Source organism: Phacochoerus africanus, chromosome 4 (assembly GCF_016906955.1).
Source record: "Phacochoerus africanus isolate WHEZ1 chromosome 4, ROS_Pafr_v1, whole genome shotgun sequence".
In the NCBI taxonomy this organism is placed as follows: Eukaryota; Metazoa; Chordata; class Mammalia; order Artiodactyla; family Suidae; genus Phacochoerus; species Phacochoerus africanus.
Genome location: NC_062547.1, coordinates 43,732,626 through 43,752,629, shown reverse-complemented (window position 1 = coordinate 43,752,629; position 20,004 = coordinate 43,732,626). Strand labels below are relative to the sequence as shown.

The window sequence follows — 20,004 nt, the reverse complement described above, 5'->3', positions numbered from 1 at the left end:
GTCCCAAGTCAGGCACCCTGGGGACTTGGGGAGGCACACCCCTCATGGCAGTCACCTGGGTGTCTTCCCACGGGGCCCCTCACCCACCCTCCCACACCCGCAGTTTAAAGGTCACACTCCTTCGGTCTGTGTCATGGCTCAGGCATTTTCACAGTGGGAGCTTTCACAGAGAGCTGTGGAACAAAACAATAGCAGCTCTCTTCCAGGCACACTGCCTCTCCCTTTTACAGCAGCTTTCCCAGGCTCTCTATCTGTGCTACGGAGGCTGACTTAGTGCCTGAACTTCATCACCTACAGGGAGGCACCAGTGTTCATCTCCTGACTGGGGGATGAGGGGGTCCTTAGAGCCACACAATTCCATGTGGAACTTGATTCCCCAGTAACGAAACCGAATCCCCTAACAAGCTGCTTGTGCCTGAAAACACACATCAGTGCACTAGGAACCAAACCCACCTCTGCCCCACTGGAGGCTCTGAAGAAGCAACTGGCTATTATTTGGAGAAACCTTGTGATTCTCACTAAAGACAGGAAGAGAGCAAGACCTCACACCCTCACTCTGTGAACCAGACACCTTACAGCACAACGCACAAGAAACTGAGTTCAGAGTCTGAGGCTATAAGAAATGAAACTCGGGAGTTGCTGTCATGGCTCAGTGGTTAATGAACCCGACTAGCATACATGAGGACATGGGTGAGATCCCTGGCCTTGCTCAGTAGGCTAAGGATCTGGCATTGCTGCGAGCTGTGGTGTGGGTCACAGATGTGGCTCGGATCCTGTGTTGCTGTGGCCGTGGTGTAGGCCGGCAGCGACAGCTCCGATTGGACCCCTAGTCTGGGACCCTCCATGTGCTGCAGGTATGACCCTAAAAAGACAAAAAGACAAAAAAAAAAAAAGAAAAAGAAAAAGAAAAAGAAATGAAACTCTTCTGAAAGGTACAAACTACCAGTTATAAAATAAGTCCATCCTGGGGATGTGATGTACAACATGGTGACTGTGATTAATACTTGCACCACCTATTTGAAAGCTGCTAAGAGAGTAGATCTTAAAAGTTCTCATCATAGGAAAAAAAAACATGTAACCAAATATGGTGATGGATATGAACTAGACTTGTGGTCATTTCCCAATATATACAAATATCATTATGTTGTATACCAGGAACTGATGTTATGTGTCAATTATATTTAATTAAAAAAAAAAAAATGAAATCTTCAAAAGCCACAGCAACATAAAGAAAAAAAAAATCAAAAACCCAAAACCAAAAAAACCCCTCTGATTCAGTCTTCATTTGAAACCTAAATTTGCTAAGTCCTGCATGGCCTTTGGCTTTGGGCTGGGTTCCAAGGACGCTGACATTCTCAGAAAGGTAAGTATCCAAGGAAAACAAGACCCCTGAGGCCCCTCACCTTTAGGTCCAGGTACTCCAGGTCTTTCTTCAGCTGGAGGTAGGTATCGTCAGCCTTCAAATGAAGCACAGAGAGAAAAAAGCCAGTTATGAACTCCAAGATGTCTGTAACTCCGGCTTTGTGGATACATCATACACACTGTGCAGCTTCAGGAACAAGAGACTACAGTAGAACAAACATCTGGGGCCACAGAGGAAGCACAAATGTCTCGGTGCAGCTCAGAGGATTTTTAGCATATGCATCCTGCAGGTCCACCAGGTGGGGAAAGCCAGCCTGTCCCCATTGGCTGGGAACAGTCTGATGGGGGGGAGGGAGACAGCACACATCCCACCAAAGGACTAGGACAACGGTGCAGCTGAGGCGGAGGTGAGCTCCTGAGACAGAACTAGAGAGGTCTACCTGGAAGAGAACATGCACACCTGAGCTCAGGCCTCCTCAATTGCCAGCCCCTCAATTCTTGTCATCAAACCTTTACATTGGGCAGCTTCATATGCCTGAAGCAAAACAACCCCCTGATTGGTGTGGATGAATGCCCAAAAGAGGCATGGAGATGACCTACTGACCCAGGGAGATGACCTTATGGCCTTTGGTTCCAGAATGACAAGCACCAGTTTCCACTAGAGGTTTCCTTTGCTCAGATGGAGCAACACAGCCATGTCAGGAGCTAGATAAGGAAGGTCTGGGCAGACCTATCTGCTTTTGTCATCCCCAACCATCTATTAAGTTCTTCAGTATAATTACCAGAACGAGTGAGAGTCATTTCCTAGAACTTGTGCTTCTCATGTTAACAGATCACAGAAGCTGTGAGGAAGAGAGGCTATGAAAGCTTAAGAAAAATAGTCCAAGCATTACTTTCTCAGCCGACTAAGAAGACATTCAGTAAGCCAAAGCCAGCCAGGGCTAGGAAAGTGGTCTGAGTTTATAGTTCTGATGTAAAACAAACACAAAAATATAAATAATATGAAATGTTCAAGCAGTACTTTTACGTATGAGAAGGCCTAAAGGACTGCTGCTGGGGACACTAGACGCTTGCAAGATCTTATTTCTGTGCCTACACTGTCTCCTTATCTGTCCCTACTTCCCCCATCAGTCCAGTCCCACAGGTAGAGGGACAGAGCAGAGGGATGTTACTAAAAATCACCCAAATTCACAACTTAGGATTTGCACATGCTCCCTTCCTTTCATTTTTCCAAATACATTTCCTGAACCACTCAGGCCCCACTAAAACAGGACAGGAAAGGATGGTGACAATCCCATCACCCTCCTCATCTGTCCTCTACCTACTTCTGTGCAGCCTGTAGGGACCGGTCTTGTATGAAACGGCATCTTCTTTAAGCTGACAGGAGAACAACTGCCTGGCTACTTCTTGAGGAGCCTGCCTGCAAAACCACAACCCTCCCACCACCCCATCCCCTGTCCTGGAAACAGTTTAGAAGACCGTGCAAGCAGGATCTGGATTTGGGCTCCAGCCTGCATGCCAGCAGCTGAGGGGTCCTGGGCAGGTCATTTTCCAACCTGTCATCCCTACCCTCTCCCAGGTTACTGTGCAGCTCACCAGGATAAGGGACATAAGGATGCTCTGTCAATCAGCAGGGCACTCCGCCTTCTCCCTCCAGGCTGACACACGTACCTTTCAGCATCCCAAAGAATGCCCAAGGTAGCAACAAGGATGACAGCCAACACAGCCCTTTGGACATGACCACACACCAGCCTGGCAGTCACTATTCACAGCCAGAGAAGCCACAGTTCAGGTCTCTCACACCACATGCAGCCTCCACCCCAGTACCAGGGGTGTGGGCCCCACCACAGCTGCACAGTGTCTGGCAGTAGCATCCAGAAGCAAACAGGCAGGGAACAAGGGGAAAGCGCCAGACAGCAGGACAGACTAGAACTCGGGCACAAGGGAGCACGAGCCAGCATGTCACTCCCTTGCCCCTGGGGTGGCCCCCGGCCCTGAGAGAGCCCACCAGCGCTGACCTGGCAGGTGGGAAAGGTCAGCTGGTGCTGTAGTAACTGGCCGATGGCAAAATTTCGCACACTGGCCAACTTGGCCTGGTGCCGCCGTAGCCGGGTGAGAAGCAGTGAGAGCTCCTCCAGCTGTAGGTGTGTAGACACATCACAAGGAAATTAGCCACCGCAGGAGCACAACGCTATAATTACTCTTTACCCTGGTGCCGGGACAGTACTGATGCGACACCATTAAGTAATGATTGCATTAATTCTGTCATTAGGACAAATAAAAGCACTGGCACAAAAGAGGCTGCAGGAAGTAGTTTTATCAGGAAACAGGCACCAGCTGTGCAGCCTCACACAGGCTCACACTTTGAAGACAGTGAACTCATCAAAGCAAAGACCAGGAAGAAAGGAGAGAAGCTAACAGGAGAAAAAGGCAGGTGGCTAGAAAATACTGCAGACAAAATGCTGCCCCAAAGAGAAGAAACACCACATTCTCCTCCACCTCCTCAAGCTCTTTGGCTGACCTCGGGAGGACCCAGTGCCAGCAGGGTGAGTCTGAGCAAGTCATTCGACTTCTCTGAGCCTCAGTTTCCTCATTGCTAAAATGCAGATTGGGAAGTTCTCTTGTGGCTCAGCAGGTTAAGGATCCAGCATTGTCACTGCGGCAGCTCAGGTCACTGCTATGGCATGGGTTCGATCCCCGGCCCAGGAACTTCAGCATGCCCCAGGTGAGGCCAAAGAAAGAAAGAAAGAAAGAATAAAAAAAAAAAAGTAAAGTGGGGATTGCCTCTGACTGGCTCAGGGGAGAACCCTGATGAGGTTAGCAGACTGGATCGGATCATTCACCTGGAGGAGGAGAGCAGGCGCTGCTTACCGATTTTCCATGTAAACTGGGAGCGCTGACGGTGTGGGTCATGTAACCCATGGAGGGCATGGAGCGCCGGTCCACATGAGAGGAATTCTGTAGGAGGGGAGACAAGAGGTCATACTGAGGGAGTTCCCATCGTGGCTCAGTGGTTAACGAACCCGATTAGTATCCATGAGGATGCGGGTTTGATCCCTGGCCTCACTCTGTGGGTTAAGAATCTGGCAATGCTGTGAGCTGTGGTATAGGTTGCAGACGCAGCTTAGATCTGGTGTTGCGGTGGCTGTGGCGTAGGCCAGTGGCTACGGGTCCGATTTGACCCCTAGCCTGGGAACCTCGTTATGCCGAGGGTGCAACCCTAAAAAGACCAAAAAAAAAAAAAAGTTATACTGAGAGTCGGGGCTGGGGCCAGGGCCACAGCCTCTGCCATTAACTATCAGGGCAGCTGAGCACATGGCACTGCACCTCTCTGAGCTTCATCTGTCTAATGGGGATACACACACTTCTCACTAGGTTATAATAAATGACAAACTGTGAGAGCCCCTCGGAGAGTTAAAATTTAAGTCATTTTTAAGTTATTTATAATAACTAATTGAATAGGTTGAACACAGACATCTTTCCCTGCCTTCCAAGCTACAAGGAAGCAAACTTCTAGTTGTGGGATTCTGTGTAAGTTACTTCATCTCTTAATGCCTCAAGAGTCCTCATCTGTGAAATGGGCATACAGGTATTCCCTGCTTTATCAAAGTTCACTGTATACCACTTCTCCTTTATAAAAGATCCATCTATAGTACCTGCTTTCACGAAATCCAGAGGACTTTTGCTTTTATGAAGAAAGGTAATTGTTTCCTCACTTTATGCCATTCTGGCTTGCAAAAGCTTTCACAGGAACACTCTACTTTCAAACATCCGGGGAAACCTGTAATAATAGCACCTGCCTCATAGGGCTGTCGTAAGAATTATAGTAAAACCTTTAGTGCTGGACCCAGTACCTAAACATACTGCGTAAGTGTTACCTATTTTCCCAAATTGCTCAGTGTGTTCAAACCGTGCGCGGCTCCCAGCGCCCTCATGCTGGCAGGGCCTCCGGGGTCTCACCTTGGTGGTGTGGCCCCATGCCTTCCTGGGAGACCCTCCGAGCGAAATGTCCACACTCCTCCTCTGGTCCGGTGGCTTCACGGTGACCCTCTCTGCTGGTGTGTGTGGCCGCCGGGGTGGAAAGACCCTCGGGGGTCCTGGGGGAGGGATGTCCGAGGGCGATGGAGGCACAGAGATGGAGCGGGGCACCTCTAGCATACTCCTGCTCCGGCCCTGGTCAGTGAACTCCGGGGAGCCGGTCCCGATGGGCGCTGTGGGGCTCCCGTGCCGGAACTGCTGGCGCTGCTGCCATTCGTAGAGCTGCCACACAGTGCCATCCCGGTGTGCTCGGCGCTCCTCGCTCGACATCTTCAGGTGGCTGGCTCGGTCCTGTGCGTACTTGTAGTCACTGGGCAGGTTGCGGGGAGGGGGAGAAGAGCCCCCCGAGGGGTGTCGGTTGCTCTTGGGAAGAGTCTGGTAGTTTTCTGGGAAGGGCAGGGACTGGCTGGGACCCTGGCGAGGAAGGGTCTGGTCCAGGGGCAGGCTGAGGAGAAAAGAGAGGATGGTAAGAGGACTGGCATGGGTCTGCTAGGCTTCTGGAAACACAGCTAACTAAGTAAAGCCACAAAGCCAGGTGTGTGAGGGAGCCCTGTAAGAACCTCAGAGAACAACAACAATCAAAGCTGACATCCAGGACTTCTGTCACTGCTTCCCTCTCCGGAGAGTTCCTAAACCACTTCCTCTGGCAACGTGGAGTGTCAGCCCCTTACCATGCCAAGCTGGCTGCCCCACATCAAGTGCAGTGTGATTAAACCTGCCTCTCTCTCTTGCTGTCACTCAGCTCTTCCAAAGTATGTGCATATTTCCAGGTAATGCCCCACGATTCTCCCGGTCACCGTTCCCCAGCACCAAGTTTTAGAGGTTCGTAAGTGGCTGGCATCAGTTCCTTTCTTTGCCTATTACTCTAGTCCAGATACTGATTAATTACCTCCCCTGACACAACTCTGAGACCTTCCAGATGAGTTTCCATGTGGTAGGCAGTCAATGGCCTGGATCTAATCACTCCTGTGTTCCCAAATCTTCACTGGCTCCCTGTTGCTTATGAGGTAAACTCTAAATCCCTTCACCTGGCATTCATAGCTCTCTAGCACCTGACCTCAACCCACCCTGCCTTCCTGCTATTTTCTCATTCTCCTCCTACTGGGGCCAGGATCAAACGAGGGCCCAGCATTTAAGGAGGCACCCCCTCTCAGGTGCACCCCTGCACTTGCTGGAGCCCGAGAGTGAGGACTTTTCCCTGGTCTTGCACACCTCCAAGACACTTGGGCAACTTTCGGCTGTGGAAAAAGGAGAGGTAGTCAGATCTGGGGTTGAAGCCACTGGCTGTGTGACTTTAGGCAGCTTACCTAACCACTCGGGAGTCATTAGCTTCTTTACCATAACATGAGAACAGAATTACCTGCCTCTTCAGGCTATCGTGAAGAAAAATGAGACAAGGAAGAGAACGCAGGCTTCATGCCTGATCGGCAGATGGGACATTCCTCAGTGGGTGCTCCCTTCCCGCTTCTCTCCTTATTCTCATCATGCTGTTCCTTCTCCACCCCCCACCCCCACCGCCCTGCTCTCTCTCTGGATGCGCTCACCTGGCCCTATCACCAAATCTCACTCATACGGCAACATCTCTCTCAGCCCTCGGGGTTCCTGCCCTGCTCTGACCTAGTTACGGTATAGTCTGTAACTCTTCCAAGGTCCTGCATTGATGTAACCTTTTCCTACTGGTAAGATGTCTCTTCCCCAGCCAAGCTGTAAATCCCTGGGGGGCAGGAACTCTGTCTCACATTCTGTGGTGTTGTCTGCAGTCTGAGAAAGGCCCGACACATAGCCAGCCCTTCAACAAATACTCTGGCACACCAGGCTGGATAGGATCGTGAAAACTACGAGCACCCAGCCATCTGATTTTTGAAAGAAAAATTCAGCAAGGGACCAGGCAGACAGTTTTATTAAGCCTTAAAAGTCTAACTTGAGAGGCAGCCTGGCATGAAAAGGACAAGTTTCAGATTCAGGCCTGGATTGGCATCCTAACTCTGCCTTTATCAATTTTATCTAACAAACTTTTACATGGTGCCTGCCATGTGTCAGACCTTGTTCTAAGCCAGTGGTACTCACAGTGTGGTCAGGCAGCATCAGCACTTCCTGGGAACCTGTTAGAAATGCAGGTTATCAGGCCTCACCCAAAACCAGACACCCTGGGGCAGACACCTGTGTTTTAACAAGTCCTCCAGGTGGCTGATGTTTGAGAAGTGCTTTTCAAATTATTTTTACACTCATCAAATCACTTCCTGCCTAGAGGACCTCAGGTTAGTATCTTTTATGTCCTTACTCTCCTTACTGTAACACAGGACTACAAAGAACCATTTAATAGACTGTTGTGATGATTAGCAGTTGTCATTCAAAAATGGTGGTTCGCGTCTTCCTTGTTAACAGTTATCTTTGAAAGTACAGAAGGTAATTTTAAGATCTCTTCAGCCCAGACTTGTCCAGTTTGTCTGCTTGCCACCAGATGGCAGGGTTTGCTATCAATTTCCCAAAGTCAGAGGGCTGTTATGTCTCTAAGGGCCAGGCCTGAATCCTCAAACAGCAGGGGTGGCAGAAATCCAGCCAGGGGCTGTAACTAACCACTGTCCACTCTGCCTGAAGAAAAATGCTCACTATGCAAAGCGGGTCGCAGTCATGTCCCCCCTACACACCCCTTCCGTCCAGCTCTGCAGCCCACTCCCCGGGCCTGCCTATGGTGTCCAGATGGTCAGAGCCTCCCACGGGGCAGTGCCCCAAAGCCCTCAGCTCATGCTCTAGCTTGCCACCTTCCCAGGGCTGGCCATTTGCGGGCAACCCCAAGGACCCTGGTGCAAGATGAGTCCTGGTGCCAGAGGCCAAACAATGGTAACTAAGAGATGGTGGAAGGAGAGACACAGGAAGCAGGGTTGTATTTGAGGTAAAGGTCCCCCTGTGAGCAACAGGAGTGCCCAGAGCAGCTCTGTCCCTGACAGCAGATCCATTTGCTAGCCCCCAGCCCCAGCTTTATCCAAAAACAAGGCTCAAGGTTTCCTGCCCTCATACCCTCCTCTGTGCCATGTGACCTTCCTGTTCCAAAAGGCACCAAACAGGATGTTCTCATACAGCCACTATAAAATGGTCATATCAAGGGAGTTCTTTTGTGGCGCAGTGGGTTAAGGATCCTGTGTTGTCACTGCACCAGCTTGGGTCACTGCCGTGGTGCAGGTTTCATCTCTGGCCCAGGAACTTCCACATGTCACAGGATTGGCCAAAAAAAAAAAAAAAATTAATCAAATAAAAATAAAATAAAACAGCCATATGAAAATATGAAATCAATTTTTTTTTTCTTTTTACAGCCATACCAGTGGCATATAGGAAGTTCCTGAGCTAGGGGTTGAATTGGAGCTGCAGCTGCCAGCCTACACCACAGCCACAGCAACACCAGATCCACACCACACCTGTGACCTACAACACAGCTCATAGCAAGGCCGGATCCTTAACCCACTGAGGGAGGCCAAGGATTGAACTGCATCCTCAGGGATACTATGTCAGGTTCTTCATATGCTGAGCCACAACGGGAACTCCCTGAAATCAACTTTTATAGCCAATTATTTATGCACTAGAGTCCTCACCGAACCGCCACATCAGTTGTGCAGGACGTTCATGTTTTACTGTTCCCATGCTAATGTTTTGCATCTCCACCTGTCATTTTGTTTCAGCATGCATTACTCCAGGATGATAATGCAAGGCCAGAATTTCAAAACAGTCTGTCCTTGCAAACCATCATTCTAAAGAAGTTTAATACAGTGAAATTTTATGTTCATCTCCAAGTACTGAAAGAACAGTCTGGGATAATTCCTTGTGTGGTCTAGAGCCATGAATACGAGATCATATTACAGTTCAAATAACCCTCCTTCCAAAGTCTAATGTGTTTCATCTAATGAGATTAGCACAGTCCTAATCACACCCAGAGCAGGACCCTCTTCTCTATTTGCTTTTTGGGTTTTTTTGTTTGTTTGTTTTTGCTTTTGGGGGCCACACTGGTGGCATATGGAGGTTCCCAGGCTAGGGGTCCAATCGGAGCGACAGCTGCCGGCCTACGCCACAGCCACAGCAATGCAAGATCCAAGCCACGTCTTTGACCTACACCACAGCTCATGGCAACACCGGATCCCCGACCCTCCGAGCGAGGCCAGGGATCGAACCCGCATCTTCACGGATCCTAGTGGAGTTCGTTAACCACTGAGCCATGAGGAGAACTCCTTCCTTTTTTTTCCCCCCTCCTCTCAATTTTCAAACGGAGGAGGGTCCTTTATGAAGCAGCCAGATCTATTACTTAGCTGTAAGAGATTACAAACATTTTGAAGGAAAAAAAAAAGGGGAAGGATGCAATATGCAGTTCTTCCCAGATACAAGTGAGTGATCAGAGACCGAGTACTCTGTGTACTCAGAGGCTGACAGCTTTCTTCTCAAAAGGGTCATCTTCAATCCCTCCTTACTTTTCGGCCCACTGAGAACTGTTTCTACCACTAGACTGAAATTCCTCTCCCTGAGTGCTCAGCGACCTCCAAGGCCAACAAATTGTTTTCATCTACAGACCTCACATCACCCTGCCCCTTAGATAAGAATGGCTCAAACTTACATCATAGGGACAGTCCAACGCCTTTCCCAACCACTTTCATCACCCTGCAGCTGACTTCTCATCCTTTAGCTCCCCAATGTCCCCCCAGCCCCCATTATGTGCAGCAGAATAATGTAGGTCTGTGAGCTGCCAGAAATGGTTATGTAGAGACATTTCACAACCACAACTTACAATTGCCTATCAGCTACACAGCTTCTGAAAGTCCCTTTTGCACCCCCACCACAAAGGGTTCCTCACTGAACCCCACATGCCGTCTGATTCCCTTCTGCCTCCCCCTCCCATTCCTCTGCCTCCCAACTTCAAAACTCTAGTTCTATTAAGAAGGTCTGTCCATCCAAGCCCATCAAGAAGCTCAGTGGAACCAAAGGCTTCTGCTGCTGAGTGTGAGACCAGTAGTGACCCTGAGATTCCAGACTCTGCTCTCCTGGTACCCAGCCTCCTCAGAAGGCACCACCCTCACAGAGCAGTCCTGTGCTGCTGACTAGACGCCTTCCAAATGAAACTCCCCTCGAAACGCTCAGGTTTTCCTCTGTCTTGACTCTGCTTTTGCCCACCCCTTTGGGCTGGAGGTCCATAGGGTCTGATCTTTTTTTTTTTTTTTTTTCTTTTCTTTTTAGAGTTGCACTCATGACATATGGAAGTTCCCAGACTAGGGACTGAATCAGACCTGTAGCTACCAGCCTACACCACAGCCACAGCAACGCAGGATCACTGACCCACTGAGTGAAGCCAAGAATCAAACCCACATCCCCACGGATACTAGTTGGATTCATTTCCTCTGCACCACGATGGGAACTCCTGCCTTTGGCCCTTTTTTTTTTTTTTTTGTCTTTTGTCTTTTTGTTGTTGTTGCTATTGCTATTTCTTGGGCCACCTCCCGTGGCATATGGAGGTTCCCAGGCTAGGGGTCGAATCGGAGCTGTAGCCACCGGCCTACGCCAGAGCCACAGCAACGCGGGATCCGAGCCGCGTCTGCAACCTACACCACAGCTCATGGCAACGCCGGATCGTTAACCCACTGAGCAAGGGCAGGGACCGAACTCGCAACCTCATGGTTCCTAGTCGGATTCGTTAACCACTGCGCCACGACGGGAACTCCCTTTGGCCCTTTTTGATTGTACACTCTAAGCTAAGGAATTCTCCATCCTGGACTGCATGTTAGAATCACCAGGTGAAGGGGGTGTTTTGAAAATTCCTGATGTCCACGCTAAAATTCAGATCATCAGAATCAGATTTCCTGGACTCAGGCCTCAGTAAATGTCAAACCTCTTTCATATACTGGTATTATCTGAGGAGATTTTAAAACAGACTGATGCTTTGACATTGCCCTGGGGGTAGGGCCTCACATGATCAAACTGTGCAGCCAGGAGTAAGAACTGCTCTAAGCATTCAATCCTAGGTGATCTCAACTGCTGCAAGGGCATCAGTTACCATCTCTAGGGCAATGACCCCCAAATCTCTCCCTGACCTGAACTCACATTACCTACAGCCTACTGGTTATCTCCACCTGGCCACTCCACAGGTACCATGTTGCTCTTCAAACTTGTTTCTCTCTCTTGGACTCACATCTTCTGTGTGGCACCATACCTACCTATCAACCGAGTCAAACTTAAATGTTAACTGTAACTCTACCTTCCAGCCTTGGATAAATCAGTTTATCAAGCCCTATACCTACCCAATCTTAACATCTATGGATACTATCCATCTCCTCCTCACGATTGCTTTTGTTTAGGTCTCCCTCATCTCCTACCCAAAATACGACAATTACATACCTGATCATGTTCTCTTTCCAGACTCTTCCCCATTTAACCATCTTCCATATGATCCTAGAGCAAGCACTTAACCTAAAATAGCAGTTCTCAGGGATGATATGAGGGTTTGATGGAGTATAATCTGAAAAAGCAGAGTTCTCATTGTGGCTCAGCGGAAACAAATGTGACTAGCATCCTTGAGGATGCCGGTTCGATCCCTGGCCTCGCTCAGTGGGTTAAGGATCCAGCATTGCCATGAGCTGCAGTGTAGGTCACAGACGCGACTAAGATCTGGCATTGCTATGGATGTGGTGTAGGCCAGGGGCTACGGCTTCGATTCGACCCCTCCATATGCCGTGGGGGCAGCCCTAAAATGACAAAAGAAAAAAAAATAAAATTAATCTGAAAAAGCATCTTTGGAGGGCAATTTTGTAATAACCATCAAAATTTAAATCACATATATTTCCAACCTAGTCATTCTACTTGAAGTAATTTGTGCCTCAAGTATACTTGCACTTGTTTGCAGAGCCAACTGAGCAAAGATAATCCCTGCAACAAAGTTTGTAATAGCAAGTGCTTTTTAAGCTAATTGTCCATTAATAGGCCTGTAGATCATTGTAGATCATACAATGAAATATGCTACACATTTTGAATTAATAATACACGTCTATATGCGCTGATGTGGACAGATAGCCAAGACATATTAAATTACCTATATACATATATATCAATATATTTAGTGAAAAAAGCAAGATGAAGTTTTGATTTATTTTGAAGACAGTGGTTGGTCACAAGGGAGTATATTTAGGTTTCTGATATAAAATAGGAGGGTACTTATTTTTCAGTATTTACCCTTCAGTATTATTTGGATTTTTCACCTTGTAAATGGATTACTAATTATTTGAGGGTACTGAGCAAAGGGAATTTGTACATGTAGTTGTGAATGTGGTGATGAATTAGTAATCAATACAGAGAAAACAAGCATGAAAATTATCAATGCCAGAAAATAAAAAATTGTAAAACAAATGAAATTTAATTATAGTATACTATAAGGACCAGCTATAAATATTTACATTGTCATAATAATGTAAAAACTGAGTAGCCATCTAAACAAGAATCATGCCATAACTATATTGTGAAGCTGAGATAGGGGTGTGACTGTTGGAAAGAAAAGGCAGAGGGGGAGTAAGACTAAAATCCTTGTCTTCTAGAGGAGAATGTCATTAACTAAAATTGAAAAATCAAAAAACAGCGTTGTAAGAGAGATAAAAGAAGTGAAAGTGCCTCAAAGGTGCTGGAATTAGGAATGGGGATGGATGGAGTCATCTTTCTTAAGTCCTTAAGCCATTGACAGGTGTTACTTTAAGAAAAATTTTTAAATTAGCAATAACTAAAATGCCATTCTCATTTTGGGTGGGGAATATCAGAATCGCCTGGGAAATTTCTTCAGCACATACATGGACCTGCTGTATTAGCACTAGAAAGAGGCAAGGACTAGCCAGTCTGAGAATCTCCCAGATATCCTGATGCTTCTTCCCTGCCAATACCCTTCAGACCTCCATCCTAAATATCAGACAGCATCATGCCACGCTCCTGTTTAATGTCCATCACTGGTTTTCATGGGCCTCCATATAAAATCCAGACTCTTTAGTAGGAAATACAGGCTAATCAGGGAAGAACCCACGCCCTTCCTATTTGCTTCTATTTCTGGTTTCTCCTGCTTTTACCCACCCTACTCAGCCCCATAATGACTACAGTTCCTAACAACTGCTACATATAAGAGGAAACAGCTAACTTATTATGAGAAGCTTCTCTCTGACCAAACTGTCTCCTCTGCTGGATCCCCTCCTGCTGCTAAGATTCACATGCTGGGATACCCCCACGCACTGATTCTCCCAATTAGCATGTCCAACCAGATGTCAAACCTCAACATCACAATCCATACCCAAGTGCCTACCTGACATCTCTCCCACTGGATAGCTGAGGGTTTCTCAAACTTTTACGTTCGAAATGGAAACCTTGTCAAGTTCCCTGGTGGCTTAGTGGGGTTCAGGATCCGGCATTATGGAGTTCCTGTTGCGGCTCGGTGTGTTAAGAACCGGATTAGTATCCATGAGGATGTGGGTTTGATCCCTGGCTTTAACTAGTGGGTTAAGCCACTGATGTGGCTCGAATTTGGCACTGCTGTGGCTGTGGTGCAGGCCAGCACCTGCAGCTCTGAATCAAGCCCTACCCCGGGAACTTCAATACGCCACAGGTGTGGCCATAAAAAGAAAAGAAATTTTTAAAAAGGGACTTGACATTGTCACTGCATTGGCTTGGGCCACTACTGTGGTGCAGATTCAATCCCTGGCCCAGAAACTTCTGTATGCTGCAGGCACAGCCTCCTCCTGCCCCCAAAAGGAAACCTTGATTCGCCCCCAAACTTGTTCCTAAGCCTCCCCCATCTCAGCAACCATCCAGTTGTTCAAGTCAAAATTTGAGGGATTGGAGTTCCAACTGTGGTGCAGCAGGATCCGCGGTATCTCCAGAGTGCAGGGACGCAAGTTCGATCCCCAGCCTGGCACAGTGGGACAGTGTTGCCAGGTCACAGCTGCAGCTTGGATCTGATCCCTGGCTTGGGAACTCCATATTCCGTGGAATGGCCAAAAATGAAGAAAAAAAAAATCGAGGGATCACGTTTATTCCTTCCTTTCTCTCATCCTACACGTCTAATTCACTGTAAGCTTTGCTATTTCAGCCTCCAAAATGTACCATAAATCGATTTCTTCCTATTTCCTCTGTCACCATCCTGAACAACAGACTCCTCCCTAGGTTCTTCTTTGTGAACTATTAATCAGATCACATCATTTCCCTGTTTAAAAACCTTTCAGAGCCTCTTCCTATTGCTTTTTCAAATAAAATCCAAATTCCTTACCTTAGAGTACGAGGACCTGCATGATAAAACCCCTGCCAGCTTTCCAACCTCACTCAGCAGTAAGATCACTTATAACTACCTCATAAGGGGTCTGTGAGCACCAGGCATCAAGAATAGCAACTTCCCTCCTCTGTGTCCTTGGAATGTCCTTGTTTTCAATAAGACACAAAATCTGATCAAACAGAATGGACACCTGGGCATCCCAGGTGGGAATGGGAAGGTACCCCAGCTACAATGCAAAAGGCCCTCCTTCTCCCAGTCTGTCCCACGACAATGGCTACCAACTGCTTGGGAGGAGGCGGGGGTCCCATTGTGAGTTCTCCACCATCCAACCTCAAAAGTGCCCATCTGGACTAGATTAATAAATAAGTTACACAATCCACACATACATACAACACCCACACCTGCACAACACCCCCACCCATCTAAAAAGGCACCCCCTGGAGCACCACTGCCTCCAGAGCCCAAAGGTGGAAAGTCTGGGCCTCACAACAGGGAGCACAGAGACTGGCACTTTAGAGCATGTGTATCAAACCTGTGGCAGACGTGAGCTCTGGCACATCCACTGTGGCCCCTCAGCCCCTGAAGGGCTTTCTAAATACACCATGGCTTGGCTATCTCCTCTCCGGTCCGAGGTTTGTTTCAGAAGCCTGAGGATAGCGGGGGGATTGTAACTGAGCAGGACCCTGGGAGGCCTTCCCAGAGTGGACCCCCACGCCCCCCACTCACGGCCCCCACCTGCCTTTTTATCTATAGAAAAACTTTAGTCGAAGAACCAGTTTAATCAGGGAAGAGAAAAAAATACAGAGAAAAAAGAAAACAGTAATAATAATTCAGCCATTCATCAAAGTCAAGGGCCTTCAGCTCTTCAAAGACTATAGATTATATGCTGAGCCATGTCCTTGAAGCTATTTTACAGGTGCTGAAGCCCCCAACTGGTGGAAGAAGTCAACTGTATGCTGTCTACAAGCACGCAGTCCCAGACCAGTTTGAACAAGGTGGATGACACCGACTCCCAATTACCTCACCACCCACCATCAGGAAAATGTCCATGAGCTGATCACACCCTGCTCCTCAAACACCGTAAGACTCCAAGAGGGTGGGGGCACAGTCCTTGAGGTATTAGCCTGCCGTATTCCTCTCTTTGCCTGGCAATTACAGCTACTTACACTGTTTCAAAAAAAAAAAAAAAAAAAAAAGAAGCAGCAGCAAGAGGATGACGGGGATTTTCTGTCTCCACAGTGAAGCCAACACACAGTAGCTTCTAGGGACAATGGGGAAGCTGAGTGACCCTGAATTTTTCACGTTCATAAATACGTCCTAACTCATCTAAAATTGTAATAAACTACAGACAGTGCTTTGCAAATAGCAAGAGATGCACGCCCTCTAAATAATTAAAACAACTTCTTGAAGGAATGGGTATAATAAAACCCAGTGTCAACAGTGCCTGAGCACTTCTCAACGTGCTTGGAATTAAAAATCGATCTGTATTTACTCTAGTTGCCACAAATATTTCCTGGATGTAGAGAAGTAGCCAAGTAAAAGGAGACAATCAGTTACTACCTACAGGCTCACAGTCTCGAGGCACAGTCCTGGGGGAAGGGCTCGTGTGACCTGGGGAGGCTCACAGACAGGGTCTGAACTCTGGCTTTGCCACTTATCTGCCTGCCCTGGGCAGGTTTCCTCACTCCCCCAAGCCCCAGTTTCTTTGTTTATAAATTTTAGCTCTCACCCTTCCTTGTAAGGTTGTTGCAGGGATTTATGGAGATCATTGACGTAGAGTTTGAGGCCAGCATGCATCCAGCACTGGCTATGTGAGTGACAGCTACTGTTACTAAGTTACTGTGCTCATTAGTGGCAGCCATCCTGAGTCTATTACTGACCTCCTGCTGTCCCCCTTCTGGGCCTTTGCCCACTGCTCCACTTGGGCCAGATTGCTCTTCCTCTGGCTGTGCTTCTCAAGGTTGGTCCTGGGAGGAAAGGCCCGCTGGTACCCGCCAGTCCCATTCTGCTCTCCTGGGCCAGACGCGGCAGGCAGCACACCGTTCCTCTCGGCCCGTTGGGGCTGAGCCTGCTGGCCTCTCGGGCCACTGGGTAAATCCACAAATAAGGCATCCTCCTCAGCTGGTGAGTATGGGGACCTGGCCTTGCTCCTGTCCCGCTTGCCCTCCAGTGGGTCCCTCTGGGAGCGGTACCGGTCTTCCTCCTGTTCCCGCCTCTCAAATCCGAAGGAGTCTTCATGGCCACGATGAGGACAATCCCTCGCATGTCCAGGTCCCACGCGGCCACACTCTCGACAGGCCTCTGTGTGGTTGGCCTGGGGAACCGCCTGCCGCTCCACCTTCTCCATGTCCCTGCAACGACAGCAGCATGTTTAGCCCCATCCAGACTGGAACTCTGAGCAAACTCCCCAAAGGCCACACTTTACACTCCAATTACCTCCAGGCCTTTGCATAGGCTCCTTCTTCTGCCTGGAGCCCCTTTCATGCTTCTTCCCTTACTCTGCGAAATTAACTTCTACTCCTTTGGGATTAACTTCTACTCCTTTGGGGTGATTTAAAGTAACTTAAATGTTACCTCCTCCAGGAAGCCCCCCTCCCACACCCCCAGTCTAGACCAGGACCTTTAGGGGACTGTCACACTAATCACACTGGACCATGATTGCGTTTCCTCATCTAGTGCCCAAGCAGACTATGAGTTCCTTCAGGCCAGAGGCCTAGCTCGTCATTCCTCATACGCCCAGAACTTCCCTGCAGAGACAGTACAGAATAAGAGCTCTATCAATACCACAGAACAAATAAGTGATACATGTGACATTCTCATGTCTTTCCTCTCACTGTGTGTTCACCTGTCTGTCTGGGGCAGGCCAGCTTGGTTAGAAGGCTACTGAGCCCAGCGTCTCTCCCACAGGCATCTAGCGCAGCCCAAAGGACAATTAGCAGCCTAATTATCATTATTGCAAGACGGTGAGTACAGAAGCAGCACAGCACTCTCTTTACAGAACCACTTATCTATCTCATCAAGGAACTGCTCAAACAGGAATGCAAGAATACAGACCTAACAATAATTCCCTGAAGCATTATTTGTCAGATTTCAGAGATAAGGAAACTAAGGCCCAGAGAATATAAATGGTTTGCCCAAGATCATACGGCTGGAAAAGAGAGGCACCAGGACTTAATCCCAGGCAGAGCACAGATTCCACACTGTAGCCCCTGCTCTCTACTGCCTCTCTGTATGTGTGTCCATGACCTACACACATGCAGACCTAGAAACTGTACACACAATGAGGTGGGCTACAGGTTAGGATGTAAACTGAGGCTAAAGAGCTTCTGGAACACAGAGAAGGGCTCCATCTCCCACTGAAAGCTGCCCTTCTCCCTGCCTCCTTGGGTCCTAGTTATGTCTGTATCCTCATTACTTGGTACCAGGGACACAGCAGCAGCTCCAGAAGCTTAGAATTTAGAAGGGGGGGGGGCAGGAGGACACACTTGATCCTAACTCAGGAGGACTGATGCAGGCACCTCATACCCCTGAGAGAAAAGTTATATTCCTTATGCTTCTTTTTGAAATGAGTACTTTGAAATTGAACAGCTTAGAGTCCTTCCTTGTCCTTCTCCCTTGGTTACACCCTAAACACAATCACCCATAAGCTAAAGATTAGGCACCCTGAACATAACTGCCTGTGGGTTAAAGATTATTAGCACATAATGTTTTTCAGGAACTTTCCTAGTTTGTTCTAATCTCTGATCCATATGCCCTTTAAGGCAAGTACTGTTATTCTAGGCAATAACCCAGAAGACCACCATCAGGATCAGGCTGAGATCTCCTAACTCCAGCTTCTCCCCCAAAGAAAGAAGAATGCATGTTTGTCCCAATCCTGATTTCTATCTTAAAAACCTGTTTTTCTCATTTTTACTATAAAACTCCTTGTAATTCTTGGAGTGGGGGGGGGAGGTCACAGGCTTTAAGGCATTAGCCTGATTGTGGCCCTCCTTTGCCTGGCAAAACAATAAAGCTATTTTTTTTTTTCCTCCTTTACCCAAAACTCTGTCTCTGCATTTCAATTCGGCACCAGCTGACAGAGGCTGAATTCCGGGAACAAGACCAAAAAATTTATCAGCTATCCTTAGATGGGCAGCCTGTATTTGTACTCCTTGGTAAAAAGGTCCTGGCCTCAACATCTTTCACTCCTTGAAATGGCCAAGCCTCAGGGTTCTCCATTTTAAATGGAGAACAAACAGTGGAAATGCTGCTGCATTTACATGATGATGGCCAGACCCCAAATGTCCTTGCAACAACCTCAGAACCTCAGCTACCAATAATCAACACAGATTCAGGGCAGAATCAATCCAGTCTAGGAGCCTTAAAAAATGTCAATACAAAGTGAAAACACGAGTTCCCTTCATGGCGTAGTGGAAACGAACCTGACTAGGAACCATGAGGTTGCGGGTTCAATCTCTGGCCTGGCTCAGTGGGTTGAGACTCCGGCATTGCCCTAAGCTGTGGTATAGTTTGCAGACGTGGCTCGAATCTGGGGTTGCTGTGGCATAGGCTGGCAGCAACAGCTCCGATTCGACCCCTAGCCTGGGAACCTCCACATGCTGCAGGTGCAGCCCCAAAAAGACAATAATAATAATAATAAACAATAAAGTGAAAACAAAACCCCTAACATAGGTCAGCTTCTTAGTGTGTGCAGGTCTGTCAGTCTTAACTTAGGCTAGAGAACTGAGAAAAGCAATTGCACATTTCACTGTCTATGCTCTTCTATGAAAACCCAAATGGGGTGGGGTGGGGTGAAATGGTCTTTGGATCTCCTTCCCCTCCTTTCCCACCCCTTCTTTTGCTAACAGTGTTTCAATTTTCCTTTGGGGGTCACCCTCCCCCACTCCCAATTCATGTGGTTTAAGTGCTGCTGACTACAAATCCCTATCCACCTGAGGCTCCAGAGTCTCAGTGATTGGCTTAGAGGCTGACCCACCACCTAATAGAGGCCCATCAGAGTTAGCTCTGGGACTTTGGTTGAAGCTGGTCTTGAGCTACTACAACTACATGAGGAGTAGCTATTTGAGAATAAAACCAATGCCAAGGAAAGCAGATGGAAAAAACAATTCTATAGACTTGGTTTGAACTCTAAGGTTTAGCCATATCTAAGCCAGATATATCCTTAGACTTTTTAGATCTGCATCGGTAAATTCTTGTTCTCAGGAGTTCCTGTGTGGCTCAGCAGGTTAAAAATCTGGTGTTGTAACTGCTGTGATTCAGGGTGCTGCGTGGGTTTGATTCTTGGCCTGGGAACTTTTGCATGCCACAGTAGAAAAAAAAAAAATTCTGGAGTTCCC

At 47.9% G+C, this 20,004-nt stretch overlaps 1 protein-coding gene across 9 annotated transcripts in view; it reads right to left on the bottom strand.

Moving 5' to 3' along the window:
• Positions 1-20,004, bottom strand: part of PLEKHA7 (pleckstrin homology domain containing A7) — a 229,023-nt gene that overhangs the window by 36,865 nt on the left and 172,154 nt on the right. For all 9 annotated transcript variants that reach the window (XM_047776198.1, XM_047776202.1, XM_047776201.1 and 6 more), the window contains 4 exons: positions 16,549-17,019; positions 5,323-5,845; positions 4,234-4,320; positions 1,404-1,457 (listed from right to left, as the gene is read on the bottom strand). In XM_047776198.1, coding sequence (XP_047632154.1) covers positions 1,404-1,457; positions 4,234-4,320; positions 5,323-5,845; positions 16,549-17,019 — 1,135 coding nt within the window. The remainder of the gene's footprint in view (positions 1-1,403; positions 1,458-4,233; positions 4,321-5,322; positions 5,846-16,548; positions 17,020-20,004) is intronic.